The 23,338-nt window shown below is 45.9% G+C and overlaps 11 protein-coding genes across 11 annotated transcripts; 7 read left to right on the top strand and 4 right to left on the bottom strand.

Moving 5' to 3' along the window:
* Positions 1–35: 35 nt before the first annotated feature.
* TREMEDRAFT_59218 (uncharacterized protein) lies at positions 36–736 on the top strand (the record flags this gene model as incomplete). The annotated part of the gene is made up of 4 exons (XM_007001506.1): positions 36–187; positions 296–366; positions 551–570; positions 620–736. 4 exons carry the CDS (start codon positions 36–38, stop codon positions 734–736), a joined length of 360 nt encoding a protein of 119 aa, XP_007001568.1.
* A 1,393-nt stretch (positions 737–2,129) lies between these two features.
* Positions 2,130–2,815, top strand: TREMEDRAFT_59217 (uncharacterized protein; the record flags this gene model as incomplete). The annotated part of the gene is made up of 4 exons (XM_007001505.1): positions 2,130–2,278; positions 2,403–2,503; positions 2,657–2,676; positions 2,726–2,815. The coding sequence occupies 4 exons, from the start codon at positions 2,130–2,132 to the stop codon at positions 2,813–2,815; spliced, it is 360 nt and encodes a 119-aa protein (XP_007001567.1).
* A 2,350-nt stretch (positions 2,816–5,165) lies between these two features.
* TREMEDRAFT_59216 (uncharacterized protein) lies at positions 5,166–5,785 on the top strand (the record flags this gene model as incomplete). The annotated part of the gene is made up of 4 exons (XM_007001504.1): positions 5,166–5,284; positions 5,356–5,456; positions 5,631–5,650; positions 5,699–5,785. The coding sequence occupies 4 exons, from the start codon at positions 5,166–5,168 to the stop codon at positions 5,783–5,785; spliced, it is 327 nt and encodes a 108-aa protein (XP_007001566.1).
* Positions 5,786–6,179: 394 nt separating this feature from the next.
* Positions 6,180–6,778, top strand: TREMEDRAFT_59215 (uncharacterized protein; the record flags this gene model as incomplete). The annotated part of the gene is made up of 4 exons (XM_007001503.1): positions 6,180–6,304; positions 6,384–6,484; positions 6,624–6,643; positions 6,665–6,778. 4 exons carry the CDS (start codon positions 6,180–6,182, stop codon positions 6,776–6,778), a joined length of 360 nt encoding a protein of 119 aa, XP_007001565.1.
* Positions 6,779–8,451: 1,673 nt separating this feature from the next.
* TREMEDRAFT_59214 (uncharacterized protein) lies at positions 8,452–9,116 on the top strand (the record flags this gene model as incomplete). Its single annotated transcript, XM_007001502.1, has 4 exons — positions 8,452–8,588; positions 8,729–8,829; positions 8,953–8,972; positions 9,024–9,116. The coding sequence occupies 4 exons, from the start codon at positions 8,452–8,454 to the stop codon at positions 9,114–9,116; spliced, it is 351 nt and encodes a 116-aa protein (XP_007001564.1).
* Positions 9,117–10,159: 1,043 nt separating this feature from the next.
* On the top strand, positions 10,160–11,000 carry TREMEDRAFT_59213 (uncharacterized protein; the record flags this gene model as incomplete). Its single annotated transcript, XM_007001501.1, has 4 exons — positions 10,160–10,287; positions 10,547–10,647; positions 10,837–10,856; positions 10,911–11,000. The coding sequence occupies 4 exons, from the start codon at positions 10,160–10,162 to the stop codon at positions 10,998–11,000; spliced, it is 339 nt and encodes a 112-aa protein (XP_007001563.1).
* Positions 11,001–11,197: 197 nt separating this feature from the next.
* TREMEDRAFT_59212 (uncharacterized protein) lies at positions 11,198–11,897 on the bottom strand (the record flags this gene model as incomplete). The annotated part of the gene is made up of 2 exons (XM_007001500.1): positions 11,198–11,359; positions 11,577–11,897. The coding sequence occupies 2 exons, from the start codon at positions 11,895–11,897 to the stop codon at positions 11,198–11,200; spliced, it is 483 nt and encodes a 160-aa protein (XP_007001562.1).
* Positions 11,898–12,015: 118 nt separating this feature from the next.
* Positions 12,016–12,727, bottom strand: TREMEDRAFT_59211 (uncharacterized protein; the record flags this gene model as incomplete). Its single annotated transcript, XM_007001499.1, has 3 exons — positions 12,016–12,166; positions 12,450–12,505; positions 12,575–12,727. 3 exons carry the CDS (start codon positions 12,725–12,727, stop codon positions 12,016–12,018), a joined length of 360 nt encoding a protein of 119 aa, XP_007001561.1.
* A 347-nt stretch (positions 12,728–13,074) lies between these two features.
* TREMEDRAFT_59210 (uncharacterized protein) lies at positions 13,075–15,033 on the bottom strand (the record flags this gene model as incomplete). Its single annotated transcript, XM_007001498.1, has 4 exons — positions 13,075–13,668; positions 13,771–13,857; positions 13,905–13,980; positions 14,024–15,033. 4 exons carry the CDS (start codon positions 15,031–15,033, stop codon positions 13,075–13,077), a joined length of 1,767 nt encoding a protein of 588 aa, XP_007001560.1.
* Positions 15,034–15,333: 300 nt separating this feature from the next.
* Positions 15,334–18,573, top strand: TREMEDRAFT_42161 (uncharacterized protein; the record flags this gene model as incomplete). The annotated part of the gene is made up of 9 exons (XM_007000939.1): positions 15,334–16,470; positions 16,563–16,612; positions 16,705–16,970; positions 17,009–17,266; positions 17,443–17,498; positions 17,582–17,650; positions 17,813–18,017; positions 18,205–18,262; positions 18,512–18,573. The coding sequence occupies exons 1-9, from the start codon at positions 15,506–15,508 to the stop codon at positions 18,571–18,573; spliced, it is 1,989 nt and encodes a 662-aa protein (XP_007001001.1). The 5' UTR covers positions 15,334–15,505.
* An 894-nt stretch (positions 18,574–19,467) lies between these two features.
* On the bottom strand, positions 19,468–23,303 carry TREMEDRAFT_59208 (uncharacterized protein; the record flags this gene model as incomplete). The annotated part of the gene is made up of 2 exons (XM_007001497.1): positions 19,468–19,990; positions 20,335–23,303. 2 exons carry the CDS (start codon positions 23,301–23,303, stop codon positions 19,468–19,470), a joined length of 3,492 nt encoding a protein of 1,163 aa, XP_007001559.1.
* Positions 23,304–23,338: the final 35 nt, after the last annotated feature.

Genomic DNA, 23,338 nt, shown 5'->3' with positions numbered 1-23,338 from the left:
TGACAATCCCAAAAGACAAACAAGTGACAATCATCATGTTTGTCAAATACATCGTCGCTCTTCTTCCCTTGATGGCTTTCGCGGCTCCGACCGTCGACTCGTCCGTAACCACCGTTTCCGATTATAAGGTTGCTGGTATTGTTGTCATAAAACCTGCCGGATATTCCGACTCTGAGTTTGTTACAAAGTGAGTAGTTATATCTTTGAATTCTCCTGGAATTCTTCTCCTTGGTAACAAGACATTGTTCACTGTTAATGACAAACTTACATGTATGTCGACAGAGCTGACGGATAGATTCGTCGGAGAATGTCTTGCCAAAGACACTAAGTCTGTTTATTCTGTCCAGAAAAGTATCACATTCGAAGGTCAGTCTATTACTCGTACTCTACTGTATCATTAATCCCATTGCCCGTTTCAAGTTGAAAACATCATTACACCTTATGATTTTACTTCACCATCATCTATAACCATCTCGTGATTCCACATAGATCCTTCCTCCATCTTTTGTTGTGACTGGATCTCGACGTGGAATTCATGGCTGATGAATAGATCGCTACACACTCGCTTGTGTAAGTTTCTGTTCCCGTCATATAACAAATGGATTTCTCTGACATGCAGGCCGGCGCGATCGAAGTTGACAAAGTCTATCAGTACAATGGCAAAACATACGCTAAAGAAGTGTGTACGGAGATTGGGGCCATCATTGTTAAAAGCGTCACCGTTACGTACAATTGATCGTTTTAACGCAAGCGTTGGCTTGATAAGCTTGGGTTCTCAAGGGTTTAATTCCACTTCATCGTAGGGAAATGGTACACGGGAATGCATCGATTGATGGGCACAGTTACCCCGAATAGATCTTCATCTCGCTAACCGTGAGTGTGAGAATTGGGTGAAGGGAATATGATCCACGGCGACTTTCACATCCCCCTGAGTGATCCCTTATCCCTCAAAAGATCAACGTGATGCCCGCAGAAATGACCGCTCTGAACAGTACTTTTAAGAATGTATCTCGTTGTGAAGGTGTGCTGTCAAGGGGAGAGGTACATGTGAGATTGTCTTATCACCTTGGATTAGACACTTCAACACTTTCCCGGACAAAGCTCTTCTTCCATACGATTCCTTCTCGGATCCATAACACGCTCAACAAATATTTGTGACTTTGAGCTCATTGCTCTTGATGGTGCGGGCAACTTGGAACTCTTCCCATTTCTAGAGCGCCGTTTTCACTCATCACGGTTCAAGGAGTGAATCGCTCGATGACCCCAGGAGTATGTCAAATTGATAAGCATTTCCGTAGATGAAAAAGAACAAAAAAGAATTAGAGTGTTGTAACCCTACATACCAAATTGGTCTTAAGTAGAATCACATATCTAAAGTACACTTTGATGTCAACACTACTCATCCTCATCATCACTTCTATCTTATTGTCTGCTATGTCATGCTCCCGGTTTGTATCCCTATTCCCGACGTATCTCTAGTCACACTTTGAGTTCTTCCTCCTCCAAGCGCCAAGGGGAACATAGAAGCTGACCAGTTGACATAACTGACCTGTCAATCATTTCGGAATCATCACACGTGAAGTATTTCACTTTTGACTCCATTACTCGAATAAGGTACTCATGACTTATGTGGAGATCAACTTTCTAAAATTGGTCATTGAGATGATCCTACCTACGACGTAGCTATTCGTTTAAGAGGAGTGGTCCGTCTCTGAGGCCAAAAGTCAAGCTATCTTGTCGCTTGAGGAACGCAGGATGAATGATTGGCAGGTACACCGGAACTACGCTTGAAAGCGACGTATCTTATCATGATGATCTTCAACTCCGGAATGTAGTTCATAAGCGTACTTCTCCGTAGAACGACTTTCAAGAGATATAATCATCAGTGACTTGCCCATCTGTTCGGGTGCTTCATTCGGGTCTGTCAGATGAAGACCTTCGCACGCATACGACTTCAAGAAAATTGGAATCATCTCATACCGTCACCCGTTCATACGATGATGTCAGCTTCAAAATTAACAGGTATAAATACTTCTCCCAGCCTCTAAAGAATTTTCAAAATCGTACTTAATCTTTTCAACGTACAACTTTCACATCATCCTCAGAAATCAACACAAGAAGACTACAAGATGTTAGCAGGGGTATTTCTCTTCATACTCCCCTTGATGGTAGTTGCCGCTCCTGCTCCATCTGTCACTATCCCACCGACTGACTACAACGCTTTTAAGACCGTCATCCAGTTTCCTGCTCATGCGGATCCTATCGCATTCGAAAAAGCGTGAGTTTTCACATCAACTTCCGGAAATTCAACCCTCATCAGCGTGAAAGTGTTTTTGGGAAAGCGGCAAAGTGGGAGAAAGGGATGGAAGTTGGTGAGAGAAAGAAAGCTAATGTCTAATTAGGTTCATTGCTGAATGTATCAAGGAAGCCAAGGTATCACAGGATTATTATATTGAATCCAAGTGGTATTGGCAGAAAGGAGCGGGAGGAAAGAACCTTCTAAGTGAGTCGCTTTTACGTACTAACTACCACACTCAACTCCCCATCTTTGTTGTGTAAAGTCTTCAAGTAAATCGGCCTGCTATACCATGAATCAAACTTCCATCAAGTCTTCGGGACATCTGTCACCAATGGGGGTTCTGGCTGACGATTTTAGCCCAAGCTACATGCTACTGCGTGAGTACCTAGTCTAGTGTTCCGATCCGAGACAAACACTCACTCGTAGATCAACTTCCTCAAGACTGGCGTCTGGGACGAATTGACCTATTCGGTAGCTGGTGACCTCGGGGCGGCTATCGTTCTTCCTGATGATTGACTCTTCTTCAGGCAACCCAACGACCATCCGGGTAGATTAGGCTGAATTGGTGAGGATTGGAGGAGTATATCATCGTGGGTTATCAGTGGGGTAACGAGGAGAAATCATGCACTTGTATGATCTTCTGCCCGTCCGAGTTTCTCCTAAAAGGTTCGATTCCCGCACGGCTCATCGATTCCGTGTGAAGCTCAGATAAGATCGACGTAAGCATAACGCCCGTGTGTAAGATGACTACGGGAGGCTTGATCTTCTCATTTTTTCGGGTGGGTAAGGAGAGGAGGATTGAAAGGGTATAAATACCAGCATTCATCCCTCATTCCTTCTCCATCACTTGTCACACTCGACCTACAGTACAACTTGACTCTTTCCACATTCTTTGACATCAAAATCATTCCATCAATAGCGGATAATGTTCTTCAAGATCTTACTTCTCTTACTGCCCCTCATGGTATACGGATTACCCACACCTCAATCACAACTTGACAACTACAAAGTCTTGGTGGAGGTACCTCCCCCTCTCACTACCGCCACTTTCCAACAAGAGTAAGTCCAGTTCCTAAAACGCACATCCTCTCGTTCACTCACCCATTCTACCCACCAGACTCCTGAGTTAGACAGAACCTTTCTAATGGTTTGACTGTTCTGATTCTACAGCTTCGATCGTCGATGTCTTACATTAGCAAAACAGTCGACCTCTTACCAAGAATCAGATTCGTATTTTCAACAAGGTGACTACGCCAATCAAAACTTGGACAGTATGTATTTCTCTTTCTGCTCCCCCTTCTCTCCCTTTCCCGCTTTGATAACTATGACTTTTTGACTTGAACTCGGATTTGAAGAGAGGCGCTGATGAACCTAGCTGAAGCTGTGTGTTATTGCGTGAGTAAACGATTCTCATGCTCCGTGGGTACTGTGAGAAACTGACGATCAGGTTGTTCGACTATCAAATGGATCTATCGTAGATCTCACCCATGACGTTCTAGCTTCTCTTGGAGCTGTCTGAACTATTTACGAATATCGCATTCTTTGACTGGCTCAAAGAAGATTCCCCTTTACCTTGAGGGCCCGGAGAACCGAGTAGTGCGGTTGTTAAGATGCATTTTTTGGATTTTCCAGATGCGGGAGAAAGATGATCGTCCCCGTGTATCATTCTCAGTGGCTTGTCAATCCCCCTGATCCTTTGACTCAGATCTCAGGAAGATCAACAAAACACTTGTATACACGTTCGTTTTCTAGCTGTCTCGGCTGCTTCGCCGGATCGCCGGATTTCATGAGATGAGCTGGTTTACTAGAAGACTAAAGAGACCAGGATTTCCGCATCCGTGCGCCCTACCCGTACACGAACGGTTCCTTGCACGACTCCAAACCCACAAAGTATAAACCCTCCCTAACATGATCACCGGGAACGTTGTTTGAGTGAATATCTCCATACACCTTCTATAAGTATTGGTAACTCCTATCATTGCTTCCAAGGGCCCCTCAGAGCTTGCAGAAGTGCTATCTCGCAAGAAACCGCACGACTCTCAAGCAATCATACAATTTCTTCATCTACAATCTTCAGCTTCCGAAGCTTACGGGATTCCTGACAGACTTCTTAGGTACACAAAGTACAACATCTATGAGATACTGACACTTGGGTCTATTGAAAGGGGTTGAGAAGTGAGCTATCAGCCAGATGACCCCATCTGTCGATGATTTTTCCTTGAAGGCGTTCTCGAGGGTACTACTTGTACTTCACATAGAAACCCGATCAGTGCGGAAGCAATCGGCTGGGTGACCGTTTCCGTTTTCATGTTGGTTGCCAGTATAGCACTGTACGTATGACTCTCCTTGTGCAGGTATATATTTGACAAATGTAGCTGAAGCGAGATCTACTGCCCAGATCTTTGGTTATCTTGGCCAAAAAAGAGTGATTGAAAAACTTCAGATCAACTCCTTCGAATCCTAAGCCAAGTCGGTTCAAGTGAGTCTAGTCCTACATGATCCTTCTACGGGATTGAACGATCTGCAGTCCATGAACATGTATGTAGAAAGGGGGATCTGTCAGACGTACAAACCGAAGTACCTGGCTTCATACATGCTCAGCAGTGGCTCGAAGATCCCCCTGAAGAAACCTCAAATCTCAAATCTCAGCCATGATCAGCGCCGAATGAGAAAAGACGAAGATTCGATAGGTCCAAGATCGTCCCGACTTGTTCTAGACCCCAATATACAATATACCGAGACGGCTGTGATACTCATACAATGGATATAAAGTCCTTCGTTCCATCTTGCACAAAGTACTGGAAGCATCTTCTACACTTTCCAAATCATCGAGAGCCAATCATCTCCCCTACACCACATCAGAAATATGCAACTCACCAAGATATTCCTCTCCTTGTTACCTCTGGTGGCCGCTACTACATCGCCGGACTATAGGACAGTCATTGCCAAGTCGGATTGCACGGATATTGATGATTTGGAAAAAGGGTGAGTACAGTTTTATGCTTGCTTTGAAATTTCCTGTCTCTCGGAGTTGAGAGAAGGAAGTTTAATGCCAGTTTCACCCTGCTTTGTCCGGTCATAGTACCCAAACCAAACCCTTATGTCAAATACAAGTATTATTTCTACAAAGGAGATCTTTCGGGTCATTTCAAAGATAGTGAGTCATTCAATTCAGTTGGAGAGTCCTGATTCCCCAATTTGTAGGAGGTGTGCGTGTCAAGGACTCGATCTCTCACTTAGACTCTACGAACATCCATCTGAGTTGAGACGAGCAACGTGCCAGCCGCCGAATTCCATGCTCGATGCAGTGAAGTCCAAAGCTGACAGATAGCCCAGGCCACAGTGTACTGTGTGAGTATTACGGTCTTGTTGGTAGATATAAATTCGACTAATGTACAGCTTTGGGGATATCCAAATGGAACGTATGATGATAAGACTTTTGACGTGTATAGTATTTTTGGAGCCAATGGTATCGTGTACAACTGAATTCCTCCCCCCAAGCTTGGTTCTTGCGCTAGATCTGAATTGTTGAAGGAGTGATAAATGATCAGTTTGATCGTTACAGTGTCATTACATACTGTACAAGCACTACAACCATCCGCTCCTATAACTGAGTGGTCGTCGTACATATTGCCTATTCGCCTCGCATTTGTGCTATTTGTTGTTGTTATTCCAGCAGTTTTCCCCGATCATCTCCTGACCTGATCCCTTGGCGCCGGTATGAAGATCACCTGACCCCTCACCTGAGACCGTTACCGAGCCTTGGCATTGCTAGCCATAAGTACCCTACCTTACCAGCCCATCTCTCTTCTTGTAGCCTCCTATCGATCTCTAATTTCCAAGAACGCCACTGTCTACTGCCAGATTGAAGCAAGAGAAAATGAGATTACCCGTGGTACTACTCACCCTGTTATCTCTTGGGTCCGTGAATGGAGTCACCACTCCCAACTATAAGCAAGTCATCGGGAAGTCAGATTGTGTGGATATTGATACGTTCAAGAGAGCGTGAGTACTTCAAACCTCCTTCTTCATACTACCTCCTACAATTGACGCCTCACATATCGAGAATTAAGCTGAATGGGAGGTTCAATATTGTCTGTCCTAACCTTTCGGCCGATCGTAATATCTATGTAGGACACAAGTCATATTTCCAGGCAGGAGACTTCTCCGGCCTATTCAAAGATAGTCAGTTATGACATTTTCTCAACTGTCCTCCCTTCTTGATGGAAGAGTTCTACAACCTTACTTCTGGTTCCTGAATGTCTGTGATAAATATTGGGTAGCGACGGAAACTTCCCCCATGGTGCTGACGCTGACTCCATAGCCCATGCCGTCGCCTACTGCGTAAGCACTCATGATATATAGCACGTCCCATGCTTGGCTAACGGAGAGATTTACGAAAAGAGTGATGGAACTTATGATGACAAGACGCCACAAGTATGTGAACTTCTTGGGGGCGGAGTCATCATCTACGACTAGTTCGACTATTGGCAATGAAACGTCGCTTCCCTGGTAGGAAGGAGTACGCGCGGATCTGTTTCGATGCATCGTACTCCAAAGTGCCACATGCCCACAAGTGCCACATGTGTTCCTACCCCACTTTCAACCCCGCATTGTGCCCCGCACGCACGCTAAAAAAGAAATGACCGCAACCTTGATCCACTCTTCTAACCTTTTCACCTCTCCCACCAAGGATCAGAGTATTACCTGCACAGCCATAGTATACGACTACTCGTTACTCCATCAGCGGAATCAGAGCCAAACTATATCCATGCTTCTCCCAACCATCCCGACGAACGGCAGCGGATCATGTGGGCGGTTGGAAATCGAGCGGGATCATCCCCTGCACCGCCGTCAAGATCTCACTTGACTTGTTTGGGGATATAAAGTATCCCCTGAACTAGATGTCGGACACTCGAATTGAGAAAACCCCTTTAATCGTCAATCTCAATCCCAATCTCGGACGCAAACAATATGCTGGCCAAACTCGCCCTTTTCCTCGTTCCCTTCGTCGCCGCGGCGGATTACAGGCTGTTGGTGAACAAGCCGTCGTGTGTGAATATGAATGAGTTTCAGCAAACGTACGTCGTCATTCTGCACTACCTTTGAGAATTATCATCTAACATGCAACTATTTACTTCACTGTTCCGTAAAGTTACATCTTCCCGCCTGTACAGTACATCCTCTTCCACCATTTCCAGATCCTGACAGTTGTGGTTCCGAGAGATGCAATCGACTATCCTCCGTTGAATCTTCACAGCCTCCATGATCTTGCTAAATGACTGACTTTTCATGCTGATCAGATGACAGTTTCACCAAACTCTGTCCTGTCTTCCCCGCCAACCCTTCACAATTTACCTCGAACGGTGTGTACTTCCATCCTGGTGATTATTCCGGAAAGAATAACGCTAGTGAGTCTTGTTCCTCAATCTCTCATTCCTCCTTCCTCCCTGAACATCCTTCTTGGTGTGATGGATGGCACAGCTTTCAGTTGAGTCACATCCACATACGTGGTAGTCCTTACAACATTCTGGAGGTCCCAATTTGCGGGGTTCATTTGGTGCAGAAGATAACGACGTCGTATGAGATGAAAGTCGCCCTTTGCTGACCAACAGCGGAAGCCTTGGTCTACTGTGTGCGTATTGTCTATTGCAAAGTCTGCTACTCGGATGTTGACGAATAGGTCTTTCATAAATCTGACGGCTCAACCGTACAATACACCACCGACGTTCTTTACGTGCTCGGCGGTAGTTTGGTGAACTGATCAATCTCAGTAGCTTCGCATGGTGGCTGTGTCAAAGGTTCGTCGTGCCTCTTGTATTCGTCAGCCTCAGTATGTTATGTCTTGTGAAATCATCATTTGACCCTGACTTACCTATCTCACAAGGATGAATCCCCTTGAAATTTATTGATGGAAGGACCGAAGATAAACTACCCCTCCACCTTTGAAGAGAACATCTACTGACCCCGGACGGCCTTGTGGCTGTGCCCATCATCGTCAAGTCATTCATCCACCAAATATCATCCCATTCGTGTCTATATAAACCCCTCTTCTCTCTCGAGAATCATCCTATTCAACTTACCTTCTCACTTCAATCCCAAACTACAACAACAACAACAACAACACACAAACATCTTCATTTCATATCAACATGCTCGCCAAACTTCTCCTTGCTCTCCTTCCTATCGTAGCTATGGGTATCTCTGTGAAACGTGATACCCCAAGCGCGTACCTTATCAAGACCGTTAACAAGCCGGTCCAGGGGTCAATCAACGACTTTGAACAGAAGTAAGTGGTTTTGTCTCTTTCCTACTCATGTCATTGTCAACCATCGCGTCGAAATCGTATGGATCATCATTTGGTTGATAATGTTTTCATTTTCTAGTTGTACCGGTCGATGAGACTATGGAAAAGCGCTGACGTGACAGCTGGGCAGACAAATGCGTAGACATTGCGAGCCAAGATCCTAGGGGAAACGGAACCACTAGTTTCTTTGAATATGGCAATGCAGCGGGTGAAAACAAAGATAGTAAGTGAAATATCATATCCCCATCAAACTCCCTTCACTCCTCGAATTCACCCATATGGTCGACCGTACCATGGAATCATCCGTGAAAACACATAAAAGAAAAACAACGCTGACCTTTCCTAGCCCAAGCCCAAGTTTATTGTGTGAGTTTTATTTGTGATATCGTAAATAGCGAACGATAGGCTGATATGTAGGTCGCTACCAAAGAGAATAATGGAATCACCGACGAATATCCTTGGACGACCGAAGTTGCTAGTGCTCTCGGTGCCGAGATTATCGGAAACTAGGTGTCTTCTGCTCGTTGAGGAGTCACACCTCCCAAAGCGTGATCAAGTTGGGAGTATTTGATTTGAGAGATGATGTCGTAGGAAATGGATGTATGCGTTTTCGAAAATGAGTTGCACTTGTTTGAATGTTATTGTTTGAGCTATCTCAATATCTTGTCAGGTAATCGTTGACTGTTCACTGTTGGATAAACCCTAATAATCTGTAAGACAAGTATCTGGATTCCTGGAATGTGGGAATAGAGCTGGACCCATGATCAATGAAGATTATTCCTACTCTGGTCATTGATGGTAAGATCGGATCAAATAGGACGTTCCGAGTCGAAAGAAAGAACGTGAACGTTAATTCTCAAAGAGGGAGTACAGTACTCAGTCAAGTTGATCATATTCCCGCATTTGAGCCCTCACTTTCGGATCTTTCCCCACAAAACTCATTCCGTGTTATCTCCACTTCTTGACTTCAGCATGGGAATTGAAATGCCTTCTCATTTTCCGTACTTTCTGATTCACTCACTTTCCCTGACATCTCCCTCATTATGTAGACTAGAGTAGAGTACTCGTACTCCAAATTTGTGGTGGATTTCTTATTCGGGACATACCCAAAGTCGACTTCTCCCATCCGAAATTCCAGACGTTGACCCATGTGCCTACGATGTACCCTAAATATTGCTTCACCCTCGTCTTCTTCTCCCCTTTTCCCTCGATGTGTGATCCTCCCTCTCAAGATCACCTCACCAAAAGTTAAACCCCTAATCAATAGTTTCCAGAATCATCCGTGCTTCCCCTCCCTTTGACAGGTTCGAGCTCATGGGGTCTAAAAAAACTCAATCTTCCACTTCTGATCTCCGGACGACCGTTTGACCGTTCGGCAAGTTCCTATTCTGGTAGTAAAATCAAAAACGACCCACACGGTCCCTCCTACTTCTGATTACACATACCATGGGGATATTTTCATCTATATAAAACCTATTCTTTCCTCTGAAAAATGTCCCCAGTTCACTTTCTTTACACGATTTTATAACTTTGATAAATCCACTTTAATCATCATGTTCGCCAAATTCTTTTTGACCCTTTTGCCTTTGGGAGCTATGAGTTTGACTATCCCAAGAAATGCTACCACTCCTGTCGAAGTTATCAAACCTGCTACCCAGACGATTGAGCAATTTGAGAGTTGGTGAGTTTTTCAGTCATTGTCTAGACTACGAACAACTTGACAACGATCATAATTCTTTCGTCTGTGTTGGTTCTTCTCTTATTCTCTTGACATAATCTCCATACACCAACCATTACACTCGAATGTCGAGTTTCTCATCTTGAGATCAGGATCAGGATCAGATATACCAATCGGTATGTAAGAGTGAGAGAAAGATTTTTGGGAAAGATGTGAAAGTAAAAGTTAGCTATGATAAGTAGGTTTAGTACTGACTTTCTAGCTGGGAATCTAAATGCGCCGAGGTTGCTGGTGCAGATCCGAGGGGGACTGGAGCTACCAGTTTCTTCCAGCGTGGTGATGGTTCGGGAGATTTCAAAGACAGTGAGTAGAAGTAATCATCTATCCTATCTCTTCATCCCTTCCCTTCTTTCATCATCACTCTCTTGTCGTTCATAGCCACATGTACCACCTGAACTTACACTTGATTTTCTCATATACCCCAAATACCATATCTCGATGGACAAGTGATGATGTATCTACTGTGAGATGAGAATCTCGCTGACATTCTAGCCAATGCCTTGGTATACTGTGTAAGTCGTCCTTCCATCTTCATGATACCAATTATAAACTGGACTGACGTGTAGGTCGCAACGGCAGATTTCAACGGTACCGAAACTGATTACTCTTGGACTTTCCAAGTAGCTGGGGATTTGGGCGCCACCATTATTCTTTGATATCACCATATCAGATCTTTACTATGTAGATTTTAGATCTTTGATAGTGAGTCCCCTGAGTGATGAGAGAATGAGAGAAAGAAAGGGGAGAAATGGGAATTCGGATCGAGGACATGTATGAAGTTTATTTTCGTTTGTTTTTTTAGTGTCGATGTCTGTGTTTATCCTTGATCCTCAAGCAATGATCGATGGGTGACCTAAGAATGGCCTTGACTTCGGTCGACCAGCCATTCCCATTCCTCCACTTCTCTAAAATCACCCCCTTTCTCCAAAGGCCATTGAACTATGGAGCTTTGAATACGTTTGAAACCATTTTTACGAAGGACGGCCGCAGATGCAGGATTATCAATCTGGACCACCTATCCATTAGCTTCCATCTGCAAGTCGTTCCCGTTGAGCATGCAAAGAAGAATTACACACAGAATGAATTAAAAAATTTCGACCGTGGAAATCGAGATCAAACTGGGAGAAGAGATAGAGGGTTCTTACTCGGGACATATCCCAGTCTAAAGACAGAACATTTAAGAGAGCGAATAGATCGATGTGAAAGAAGGATGAGAAGAAAGATAGACATACCCCTACAACCCTCTCAATACCTAATAACCTTACCCAACTGTTCATCACCGTATCAACCATTATGGTACCCATTCCTCTTCCTTGTATCTCTGGAGAAAGATCATAACTGATTTCCCATGTCCTCTTCTCCTTCCCATGTCCTGTAGTATCCACCAAATTCCCGGAGCTGCAAGTTTCCGTCGGTGACGCGAGATCTTCGAAACCTGATAAACTCTTACTTGACGGGGTAGCAGCATCTGGTGTAGTGAGAGGAGTTAAAAGTTCATCTAATTTTATCTTCAATTGACCTTTTGATGGTTGAACAGGTTCTCGGTGAGTCATGTGAATCATTCCTACTACTTTTCCTGATGAATCTCTCAATGTACCAAAAGGGAATTTCAACTAAACTTTCTCTTTATGGGACAAACTCTTGTAGATATCTTCTGAGTGACCTTTATGATCATTGAGGCTTGATACGGAAGATAAAACGGATAGGTTTTTCTCGTTTTTTTGTGTAGATGGATTGTAAGATATAGTAGAGGAGAGAGAGGGTATGTTGGATTTCAGGTCGTCGAAGAACTAAGAAATAGTCGGCATCGGAAGGTAAGAACCTACGTGATCAACCAAAGATTTTGTTGATACTAAGTACCACTTTTGGGTTTTATTGGCTCAATCAGATAACCATTAGTCTCCTTTCGGTGTGGAAGTTACAAGTAAGTTACAAGGTAAGTTAGACGACGAGAAGAGGGATCAAGTGGCAAGTGGTCCGGTGGGGGTTGTAGGTCGAAGATGAGAAAATCAACTTTGCAGATCTTATCGTGTAAAAGTGTCAAAGAGAGATAGGGTTGGAATGAGAGTAAGGAGATCTACCACAAAGTTGACAGGCGTACTTACGGAAATGGTCTACGGAAAGACCATTTACCAATTTCTGGATGATTACAAATTCTCACCTGATATGAGCTTTCATCATGTGGTTCAAAGTACATGACAAAGAATACAGTAGAACGGAGAGAACATACCATATCTCCCCTATCTTCTTCTCTCCAAGGTGTTAATCTATACTCTTTCTCTCCTTCCCCCTCTATGGTGGTCTTCTGATCGATGTGGTTATTTGGAATAACTGGAATATACAATTCTTGTCTGTCTTCATCCCATTGGATTCCATATGTCATGTTGTGTTGCTTGTTACTATCTATCAGGTTTTAGCTTTTGACAAGTAAATGAACTAAGTATGAGTAGTGAACTTAGTAAGTAGTGAACTAAGTAAGTGTACCAAGTAAGTGAGGAGAAAGCAGACAAGTACCTGCAAGAACGTATATAATCAACTTCAATAAATGTTGACTCGATAAAACTCGAAAGTCCATTACAAATTGTAAAACGTCACACAATCCTACATCTGTCAAAGGATCTCATCTTCCTTTTCCGAGTACAGACGTAATATGTTACACACATACATATTCACTTGTAGATGCGTCCTGATGTCATTACATATCTCCCCAATACAACATAACCTTTCAATTCATTCCCCTAAACGTTTCAACCCCTCTCTCAAAGCCAAAGGTCTCTCTTTAGCTCTACCCACCGCCGTCCCTAATTCCTCCACCACACCAGCCAACACCCTGACCTCTTCTTCCGGTCCTAATCCTCCTTCCTCACTTGCACCCAGATGAAATCCCATCATACTAGCTCCAAACACACCTACCTGATCGCGAAATCTCTTGACTTGTTGACGCGTTTCTTCCAGTTGTAATCGTAAACCACCAAGGTTGCTTATGGTTTCTCGGGTCAAAATGAGGTCGCGTTCTAGCATCTCGGATTTTGTGGGTTCACCGCCAACCATGAGATGTGTCCCACGATCGAGGACTCTACGCCATGCGGGGGATAGGGAACGTTGATGTTCTAATTCGTGCCGAGTTTCGAAGAGACGATGGAGGAGGTGTTGTCCATGCGACGAAGCGTGTGTTGCGTGAGATACTGCTTGTGCTGTGAGAGAATGGAGAGTATCAAGAGTTGATTGAAGACGGATGAGGAGAGAGTGAAGATGTTTTTGGAGTTTGGTACTTGATGGACGGACGTCATCTGGCATCGAAAGCATTTGGACCAACCGAGCGAACTGCAGTTAGCACAGTATCACATTGAAAAGGGAAACAGATGACGGGTTACGACAGAAAGGGGAGGTGGGAGGACAAGTCCGAAGGATGAATAAAGTACACACCTCCCACTGTAACCACGAGAACGAGTTGACGCTCATGGCGTCAATGGAGACAACTTCGTCCGTCAGGTCACGGGATAGGTCACCGAGCTACATCTCAGCTATAAGTTTGAGTAGCGGTTTCGACGTTGACTCACCTCGATCAACTGCCTCCCTAAGATCTCCTTGTCGTCAAGATTAGAAACCTGTACAGCAACGCCTAATTCCCACACCCTAGTCGTCAGCTCTGGCTATAGACCTTGACACAACAGCTTACTTGAGATACTCCAGCCCTCGTACCAGACCTCCATCTCCCAACAACCTCACACTGTCAAAGATATCCCTCGCACCTCTCGCTTCCTCTGCTAAAGATCGAGCGACAGTAGCCACGTCCAATCTCGTCTGCTCTTCTTCGATCTCAGCCGTTCTCAACCTCCACCACGGTTGAGCTACACTAGTCACATTTCCCTGTTTCGTGGACCAAGCGGATAATGAGCACATGACGCCCAATAGGGAACATGAAGAAGTCGCCACTGCGCGTAAGGGTAGAGACACGTCGGTGAGATATTGTGTTTCGGTTGAAGGGAGCAGCCATCCTAGGCCGATGGAAGTTACGAAAGAACGCAGAAGATGGGTCACGAGATGTGAGGCTCCGGTGAGAAGTAACGATACTATGGTAATGCCGAGGAAAGAGAGGATAAGCGTGTTGAGTGCATGGAAGAGAAGTGCAGGTAACACGAGGCCGAACGGGCGGACAATGAGAGAAAGGGGAGTGAGCCAGAGGGAAAGTGTCTCCCCTAAACCAGGTCGAGGTCTCGAGGTAGAAAACGAGCGTGCGGGTTGTGAGTAGGAAGGTGCTGAAGGTCGAGAGGATGGTACAGCGGGGCAAGCGACTGAACGGCGGGAGACGACTTTTCGACGAGGGATGGGTCCACTACGTCGTACTCTGGAAGAAGATGGTGTGGTACTGACAGCGGGAGACGAACGGCCATTCCTACTACCTTGAGATGGTCTGATGGGGGTGGTAGGGGCACTCAACTTAGGTTCAACCTGTGACTCGGTTTGAACCGCAGGGAGCGTGAAGGTTGCCGGAGAATCATCCTCGACGTCTGGCTCTCCGTCGTCGTCGTCGCCCATGTCTTGCCACGAACCAGAGTCACCTTGTGAGCGATCAAGACGCTCCAACCTATGACTGAGTGGCTTGATGAGTGGGGAAGACGAGGACGAGCTTGCCATCTGGGGAAGGGGAGGGACGAGGTAGAAGAGGGTGGAATGTGAAAACGTCATGATGGCATCAAAAGTGTGGGGCAACGAAGAATGCCACGTCATTTGTGATTCCCAAGTTAGGCGTGAGATCGAGGGAACGTTGTCGGAATAAAAAGGGAGGGGCCCGTGCGATAGAAGATGAGACGATGTGTGGTGGGTCAAAGTGTTATGACGTCGTACGTCGGTAAACATTTGTTTTCCATTCCACCACTAAATTACCGGTCATTCTTCTTGTTCGGGTTGTTGTTGTTGTCCTTATCCTTGTTTGTACAGAGAGCACTCCGATCAACTCGATCCTTTCATATCATCTCCCTATCCTTCAAAACATCTAACCCCAACCCCGTTGCCTCACATCTCTTCTCATCCATCACCTGGTATCATATACCCAATCTCCTGACCCCCAACTCATGAACCCATAGCCCTCGTGCTCTTCCTTCCCCCTTATCACCTTCTGTGTAGATAACTATCCTCGTAACCACTTTCCCCCTCCACCATGAACGCCATATCGTCAACCTTTTTATCCGCCACGTCCATCATCAGTCCGGCTCCAGCTCAAGGCCGATCTCTCGTGCCACTCCCCGGCGCCCCGCTCTCAAGTGATCCCAATCTCATCCCCGACAAATACCTCGACTCTCCCTCGTCCCCCCCTCCATCTTCTAGTATCATAGACGAAAAGTCAAATGGCCATACCACCTCGGCTCATCCTTATCCCGCTCGCTACCCTCCCGTCCTCGTTGACAACACCCCAGCGACCGATTCACCAGACATACCCCATCTCAACCTCGTCCGGTCACCTCCTAGCCAGCTGCTTGACGCACCAGCGAGAGCAGCGATGAACATGCCAAACTCTGCCACTGCCTCTGGTCAAGCGCGTGCGTTTAGAGGAGAGGCTCAAACACCGGATTATCATGTGGAGAATGGGACTTCTTATCTTGCACCCCAAGGGGGTAGGAAGGAGGATGAGTCGGTACCTCTACTCGCTCCCACACCACGGCATGCCAATGGTTTTGCACCCATCTCTCGACCTTCTTCCGCGGCATCCACTTCATCAAACAGAGGCGTGCTGAGAAGAATATTCATCGATAGAGCAACAACACCTTCTCAGCATCTCACACGACCAACCTTTCCTCCCCCATCACTCTCTACATATGCGCCGCAACCACACCAGCCTCTCACCCTTTGGGCTAAGATTGATCTAATTCTGGTACAGACTATGTCTGTGTTGATGTCGACATTCTTCCTAGCGTTCGTGGTCGGCTGGGCTGTAGCGGCGGAAGTGGCAAAAGCATTCCCCAAATGGGTATGGCCGGATAAGCCCAAACACTTCCCATGGGACGATGAAAAGTATTGGAGAAAAGAGGGGAGGAAAGTGTCCAAAGATCCAAGAGATTATGCTAGACAGGTGGGTATGGATATTGAGCACCAGACGGTGGAGACAGAGGATGGGTATTATTTGAGGTGTGTCCGAGTTTGCTTTACCACTTCCACACTCCGCATGTGCTCAACAGGATCGTCGTCTGACTCGGCCAAGGCGATAAGCTGATGCTCAGAATGCACAAAGTCATTGACCCTGACGCTCAACCACATTCTGATGGTAGAGGTAAGTGCTTCATCTTCATCCACCACAAGTCCGGCTCTCACGTCTGCCCACGATTAGTCATGCTCGACTGTGAAAAATATGCCGACGTCCAGGTGGATTCCCTGTTCTAGTTCTACACGGTCTGTTCCAATCCTCCGGCTCCTTCGTCACCTCTGAAGATCGCTCTCTCGCTTTCTGGCTCGCTAGACAGGGGGGTTATCAGGTGTATCTAGGCAATACTCGGGGTATTTTCGACATGGGTCATCGCACCTTTTCTCGAAATGACCCAAGATTTTGGGACTGGACCATCAGAGAGCTAGCAATGTATGATCTTCCAGCGATGATCGATCATGTTTGTAAAGACAGCGGATATGATAAGGTGAGCTAGCACCAACTTGACTTAGCTGATTCATCCAGGTTGCTTTCATCGGACACTCCCAAGGCAACGGCCTTACCTTCATCTCCCTCTCTCTCGGCATGTGCCCATCTCTCGGAAAGAAGATGAGCGTCTTCATCGCTTTAGCCCCTGCCGTTTATGCTGGTCCCCTGACGACTGGATTCCCATTCACTACTCTGAACCGGTTGGAATGGACCACATGGAAGAGAGTTTTCGGGGTTTTGGACTTTATACCTCTGATGAGATGGGCATATGATTATTGTCCGGCCAAGATATTTGTGAGTGCCAGTCTTGCATTGCCTTATCCTTACTCTCTCCCCAACAGCACCTACTACTGCCTCACCACAGACCCAGGCCCTTTGTCAATCTATTGCAGACTCTGTGTCTTCCTCGCCTACAAAATCAGGTCGACGGGGGAAGTTTTGGCGTTCGGATCTCCGAGACTGACCATCAGGCAACGCTAGGTTACATCATGTTTGCTTTTCTCTTCTCTTGGACAGATACCAACTGGTGAGTCTTCCCTGCACAATCATCTCATCGTCTTCTATTTTCCTCTCTTTGACGTACTTTTTGAACTTCTCGCTGACGTTGAGGCTCCGGCGTCGTAAAACCAAAATGTTTCGATTCACTCCCACGCCCGTCAGTTCGGCGTCGATCTTTTGGTGCGTTCCGTCTTCCCCTCCACACCTTCCACTACACCCTGCCCTTAAGGTCTGCGATTCACGTTTATGTGAACGAATCCATATCCCACGGTTTCATCAAACACCTGTTCCTGTTTGGCGTGCGGATTTTTCTTTTGAACGAATGCCCACGCTAACGTACAGGTGGTGCGGAAAAGGTGGATTCGCCGATCGGAAATGCACATTGGACGATACCCTCGATCGTTGGTTCGATGACAGGTTCCCTCCTTTGGCGTTGTATTACGGTGGACGAGATTTCTTGGTGTTGGTAGAACCGCTTATCGAACGTTTGAAGAGTAAAGAAAAGGATGTGAAGGTGATAAAGGTTATCAAGCTGGATCAATCAGAGGTAAGTCGAATATGCCTCAAGCTCTCACAATCCTCAAAGGGGATATGTTCAAACCGTGGCTTCTATTCATTTTGCCTTGGGGGATCGCCACAGGGAGATGAGTTGGCTCAACTGCCGAGCAGAATTGAAGAGATCGCCGATATGAACAACAAAGAACCAGACGGCGTAAAGCAATGCTAACATGTAGCACTGTGATTTTTACTGGGCGGCGGAGGCGGTAGAATGGGCGTATGAGTCTTTTATGGGTGAGTGCTTTGGTCTGTTTCTTTTTCACTCTTTCCCACCCCCAGTGCCCTTGTCAAATTAGGAAAGTGCTCCTTCTCCTTTCAGTGTTAGTGGGGAGGAAGCAAGGTCTTTGTCCATCTCCAAACCTCTCAGACCAAGGTCGGATGTTGTCCAAAAATGGCAACGTAAAAAAATGCGCTTGTCAGGACTTCGTGTCAACCTTGTGCTAGAGGAACTGAGTCGGCTATGAGGACCAGCTGATTCACTAGATGATATTGAAAAAACCCGACCGAAGTATCCTGAAGAATTGAAAGAAAAAGAAGAATCATAGACCCTTGCCCTGCCCTCCTTGCTCATACTTTCTCTACCATAATCACCAACACCACCATCTTACCTCTGTCATCCATCAGTACCTTGCCTTCTTGCGTCTACCTTCCCAGTACACCAGTGCTTTGTCATCTTGCCACTATCGGACATGTCTGAACGAACTAGAATTGTATAATCCTAGAATTGTCACGATTCACACGTCGATACACGATGTAGTATGTGTGTCTAGAATCCTTCTGACGGTGACACTGCTTCTACTAACTCTCCACCACTGTGACTAGCTTCCCATTACTCATGCTTTCAACTTTCCAATACTCGTACGTGTACTAATATTCCCATTGCTAGCCCCCCCCCCCTTTGTGACTAATGTCATGTTTATTGAGCGAAAACGTGATTTTCAGATATGTTAGATTGTCTCATGTACAGTAATGTCATACATGTCAAAACACATCGTTTCACATCTTAAGTGCTACACGCAACAATGACAAAATACATATGTGTTCCTAAGAAAAATTCAAAGCATTGTTCAACTAACACAAGTACAGATCGTCCTTCTAAAACACCTACAAAGTATACAAGAAAACTTCCAAAACACAACTCACCTAATCATGATACAGAATCGAGCGTATCGCCATGGAAACAATTCCACAAAGTAGTAAATACGAAAACAAGAGACAATCGTAAGATCTGGACCCGAGGTCCATATGTAATCCAAGACGATCCGACACAAGTTGTGCCACATACCACCGAATGTCCAATTGACCGTCCATAACACGAATAGATTGAAATCTCAATTCTCTTAAGTCCAAGGAATCAAACGAGTAACCAGAACCCAAGTCATTAAACCTGAAAAACAAAAGTCAGAAGTCGGAATTCAGAGACAGACCCCGGGATTAGATCAAACCATCCCACGATCTTTCCTCAACAACTTCATCTTACTCCTAAACCTCTCCAAACCTGTCCGTCTTGGTGAATTAGGTCTTTCGACAAAAGGAACTTTCATAGATTCTTGTAAAGGTGGTGATAAACCCGTATGACCCAACATGGAAGCAGCATCCATCGAATATCTCTCTGTATCATAATTCATTTCCCTAATACCTATCTTATTCCTCTCTTCCTTATCTTCTCTCCCCTCCATAATCTCTTGATGTTCTGCATCGGTGTCTTCTCTACGCGAGTGTGGAGGAGAAGAATGAAGTGTGACATCTTCCGCACTGACATGTGCTGGCATAGGTGATTGTGTTCGGATAGGAGGACGACCGGAGAAAGAACGAGATTTGTAACGTGATTGAGGTCTTTCAATTTGGTTCGTGTTTCTCTTTTCTACCATTCGAACTTCAGATGAATCCCCGACATCTGATCGACTGACAGATCGGGTAGAGGGAGTTGGGTTTGATTGCAACGACTGATAAGGTGTTAGACTTGAAGTTGAAGTCGCTTCATGTGGAACGTGAGAGTAGATAGGATGATGTGAGTGTGTATCGTGAAACGCTCTCGCTTCTTCGTGAGATATCATCGATGGAGCTTGAGAATTGTAGTTTCGAGATGAAGCAGGAGGAAAAGGATACGAAGGAATATTCGGTATAGGAAAAGAAAGTCTCGGTTCGTTATGGTCTAAAATTGGAGTTTGGTACCAATTGACGATATCCGGACTGGGGGGTGGAAGAGGTGTCAATGGAGAAAGGTATAGGCCAATGTTGAGGTTGTAACAAAGAACCCGGTAGTGGAATAGTAGGAAATGGTATATCGATTCCAAGTCCAGTACCATAAGCCTCCAGTTGTTGTGGGGGCAACAGAATATCTCGAATGATCGTAATTTTCATGTGATATAGGGTGGTAAGGTATATCAGACGGTCCCATATTGTAAGAAGGATCATAATTTGATGTTTCTGTATATCCCATTTCATGTGACGAGGGGTCGTAGTTTGACATGTCAGGCATCACATGATGAGAAGTAGGATTATGACCATAAGGATGGTTATGACCCCATGGTTGGGTCATATGATTCCATTCTGTGACAATGGGTACATTTGCTTCATGTGACGCAGGGTGATAATCTGACATTTGTGGTAGAGATACAGGACCAAGCATTCGTGATGCGGGATTAACAGAATGTCGCATGGGATTGTGGAAATGTGACCTAGGACCCATGGTAATCGGACCATGATAGTCAAATCGACTGGAAGGTCGATGAAGAGGATCATACTCCGAAGGAAGAGATGAGTTGGTGACGATAGCATTTGGATCACTGGCACGATCCACGACGCCCACATGTGAAGTAATCGGGGAATTTGGACTTCCTGAAGAATAACTATCATCATCAAAATGAAACGGAGCTAATGTGGAAGCGGGTGACGAGGTTCTGTATCTCACCCTATCACCAATCGGAGGATTAGTTTGGTTGTGTCGCAATAGGTCTGGAGCTTGAGTTTTTGGACTGATTACTCCTTCGTTAGGACCAGTGTCGGTATGAGCGGCTTGACGCTCGGTCGGGCTGGTTGCATGAGATGGTGTGTCGCTCTGTTCCGATACGATGCGCTCGGGGATCTGCGGTCCACGAGTATTGTCCGACGCTTGTTGAATGGCAATCTCCATAGGTTGATGTGGTACAGTCGAGCATACGGCTTGTCTCACGCAAGGATCGCCCCTGTTCGAAGAAGTCCGCAACGGACTGGAGTTCGAGCCGAATCCCACTTCATCATCTCGGTTCCCTTCCACCGACTCCCCATGGAGATAGGGCAAGAGGGTCTCTTGTTGTTCCTCAGTCGGACTTCCAGAGGTTTCATCACTCCCACTCTCCTCTGCCGGTCGGTCTGGGGTCCATACTGAGAAGTAAGAAAATGGATTTCCTTGACTATCGATCCCGCTACGTCGACGAGCCGATCGTCCAGGTTGAACCCCTCCAAGAGGTCTGGCTCGAAGAACTGCTGGCCTTTCCCTTTGTCTAACTTCATTGGAGGTCGGTTGGCCAATACAAAGATTGCCTTGAGCTTCTTCGCGATCATTTGGAGAAGGTTGACGAATGGTATCTATCGAAACGTCTCCTTCTTCTTCTCGTGTCCCGCGTGAAGGGCCATCATAGTATTGATCAATCGAGTTCGCATCCGCTCGACGGGTCTTCTCTCCTGGTGCTATTTCAGCCATCAGACTGCTAAGAGAAGAGTGACTATCTGCCGAAGGTAGATTATTGAGCAAATCAGAGATGTTGGAGTATGGATGTCCTTCAGAGATCGGTTCTGTATCATCTGGACGAGGAAGAATTTGACCGCAAGTCATATGACGCATCGACTGGTCCGACAGATTTGAGCTGGATCGTACGGAATACGCAGAGGATGATGAGTGAGCCGACTCGACTTCATTAGACACATCACCATTTCCCATGGCGACATTTACACTTTGTTCCCGCGGAATAGTTGGGATTACGTCTTGAGAAGAACGTTGACCTTTGAGCAATCCAAATCTCGTTCTTGACGTGTCCCATCGTTGCTGACCAGTGCTGGAGTCTAGGGATGGAATCTGCATTAAACTCGAGGTTGGTGAGAATACATCTCTTTCCGTTGAAAAACCTACAGGGATAGGAATAGGTCTTGGACTCGATTTCCTCACCATGTGATCCGTACCACTTCCTTCTGCCATACGAATACTCCCCTGAGAGGGTCCTTGAACGGGCTTTTGACTTTCATTTGACATTACAGATGGAGCTTGTATCTTCGTCCAGCTCAAGGGACTATCACTTCTGAATTCTTGAGGAAGAGGGGATCTGTGAAAGGCTGCAGGTCGGTCCAGTACAGTAGATAGAGATCCGCAATAATCGCTGGGACCGACCAGGACTCCCTCGGTGCTATCTTCGTCCCACCTCGAATCCGGATTGTCAACCGCTCGCTCTTTGCCTTTTCCTTTACTGGTACTTTCCGTAGTCTTTGGAGTGAGACGCACACGAAGACTTTGAAAGACCTTATTGGTAGCTTTGGTGAAAACGGAGCCAAATGATCCCATCTTTCCCTGTCTGCCCAATGAAGAAGAGGAAGAACTGGACTGAGGCAAGGAGATTGGAGGGGTGGGAGCTCTTGACAGATGCATCTCCTTCTTTTCGGAAAACTCGGTCATCGGCTCGATGCCTGTGGGAGGAGAGGGCAGCGCTTTGAGTTTTGGGGCCATTTGTGTGGGTGTACCTGGAAAAAGTCTCCCAGTCAGAGAAGATAATTGAGCGCGCTCTCGCCAAGTGTGATTCTCAATCAGGGTGTCGAGCGAGCGAATAGAATGGGAAGTAGGTACGCCTGGTGGGGCAGCACCCGCAGAAATGAGCGTGGTAGTAGGAAGCAATTTCATCGGGGGCGAGGGAGTTGCAGCGAGCGATCCAGGTGAGAATTTTACTTTGGGACTGTTCCCCGTTGTGGTTGTAGCCATTTTCACCGAACTATCATGAGTTTCAGGAAACTGGGTGAGGTTTTCGCTATCCTCGGGAGACCATAATGAATGAATGGGATGGACTTGAGGAGTATTTTGGAAATCAGGCTCTCGAAGTCGAGAAGGATATTTTCGATGTTCCTTCGCACCAGTGAGTGGATTGATATCGTATTTCGGGGCGAAAGACTGGGTAGTCCTTCCAGGTGATGTGAGCTGAATCTGGGGAATGGGGCTAGACAGATTTTCGATCGTTTGAGGGGTTTCGAGGATCTCACAAGGCGGAGATTCCATATCAGGAGTGCTATTTGTCTCTGCCGGACTTGGCATCGGCCATAGTTTGTGACTTTGTTTGATGGATGAAA

The sequence above is a fragment of the Tremella mesenterica genome (genome assembly GCF_000271645.1).
Source record: "Tremella mesenterica DSM 1558 unplaced genomic scaffold TREMEscaffold_1, whole genome shotgun sequence".
In the NCBI taxonomy this organism is placed as follows: domain Eukaryota; kingdom Fungi; phylum Basidiomycota; class Tremellomycetes; order Tremellales; family Tremellaceae; genus Tremella; species Tremella mesenterica.
This window is presented reverse-complemented; position numbering and strand designations above follow the sequence as displayed.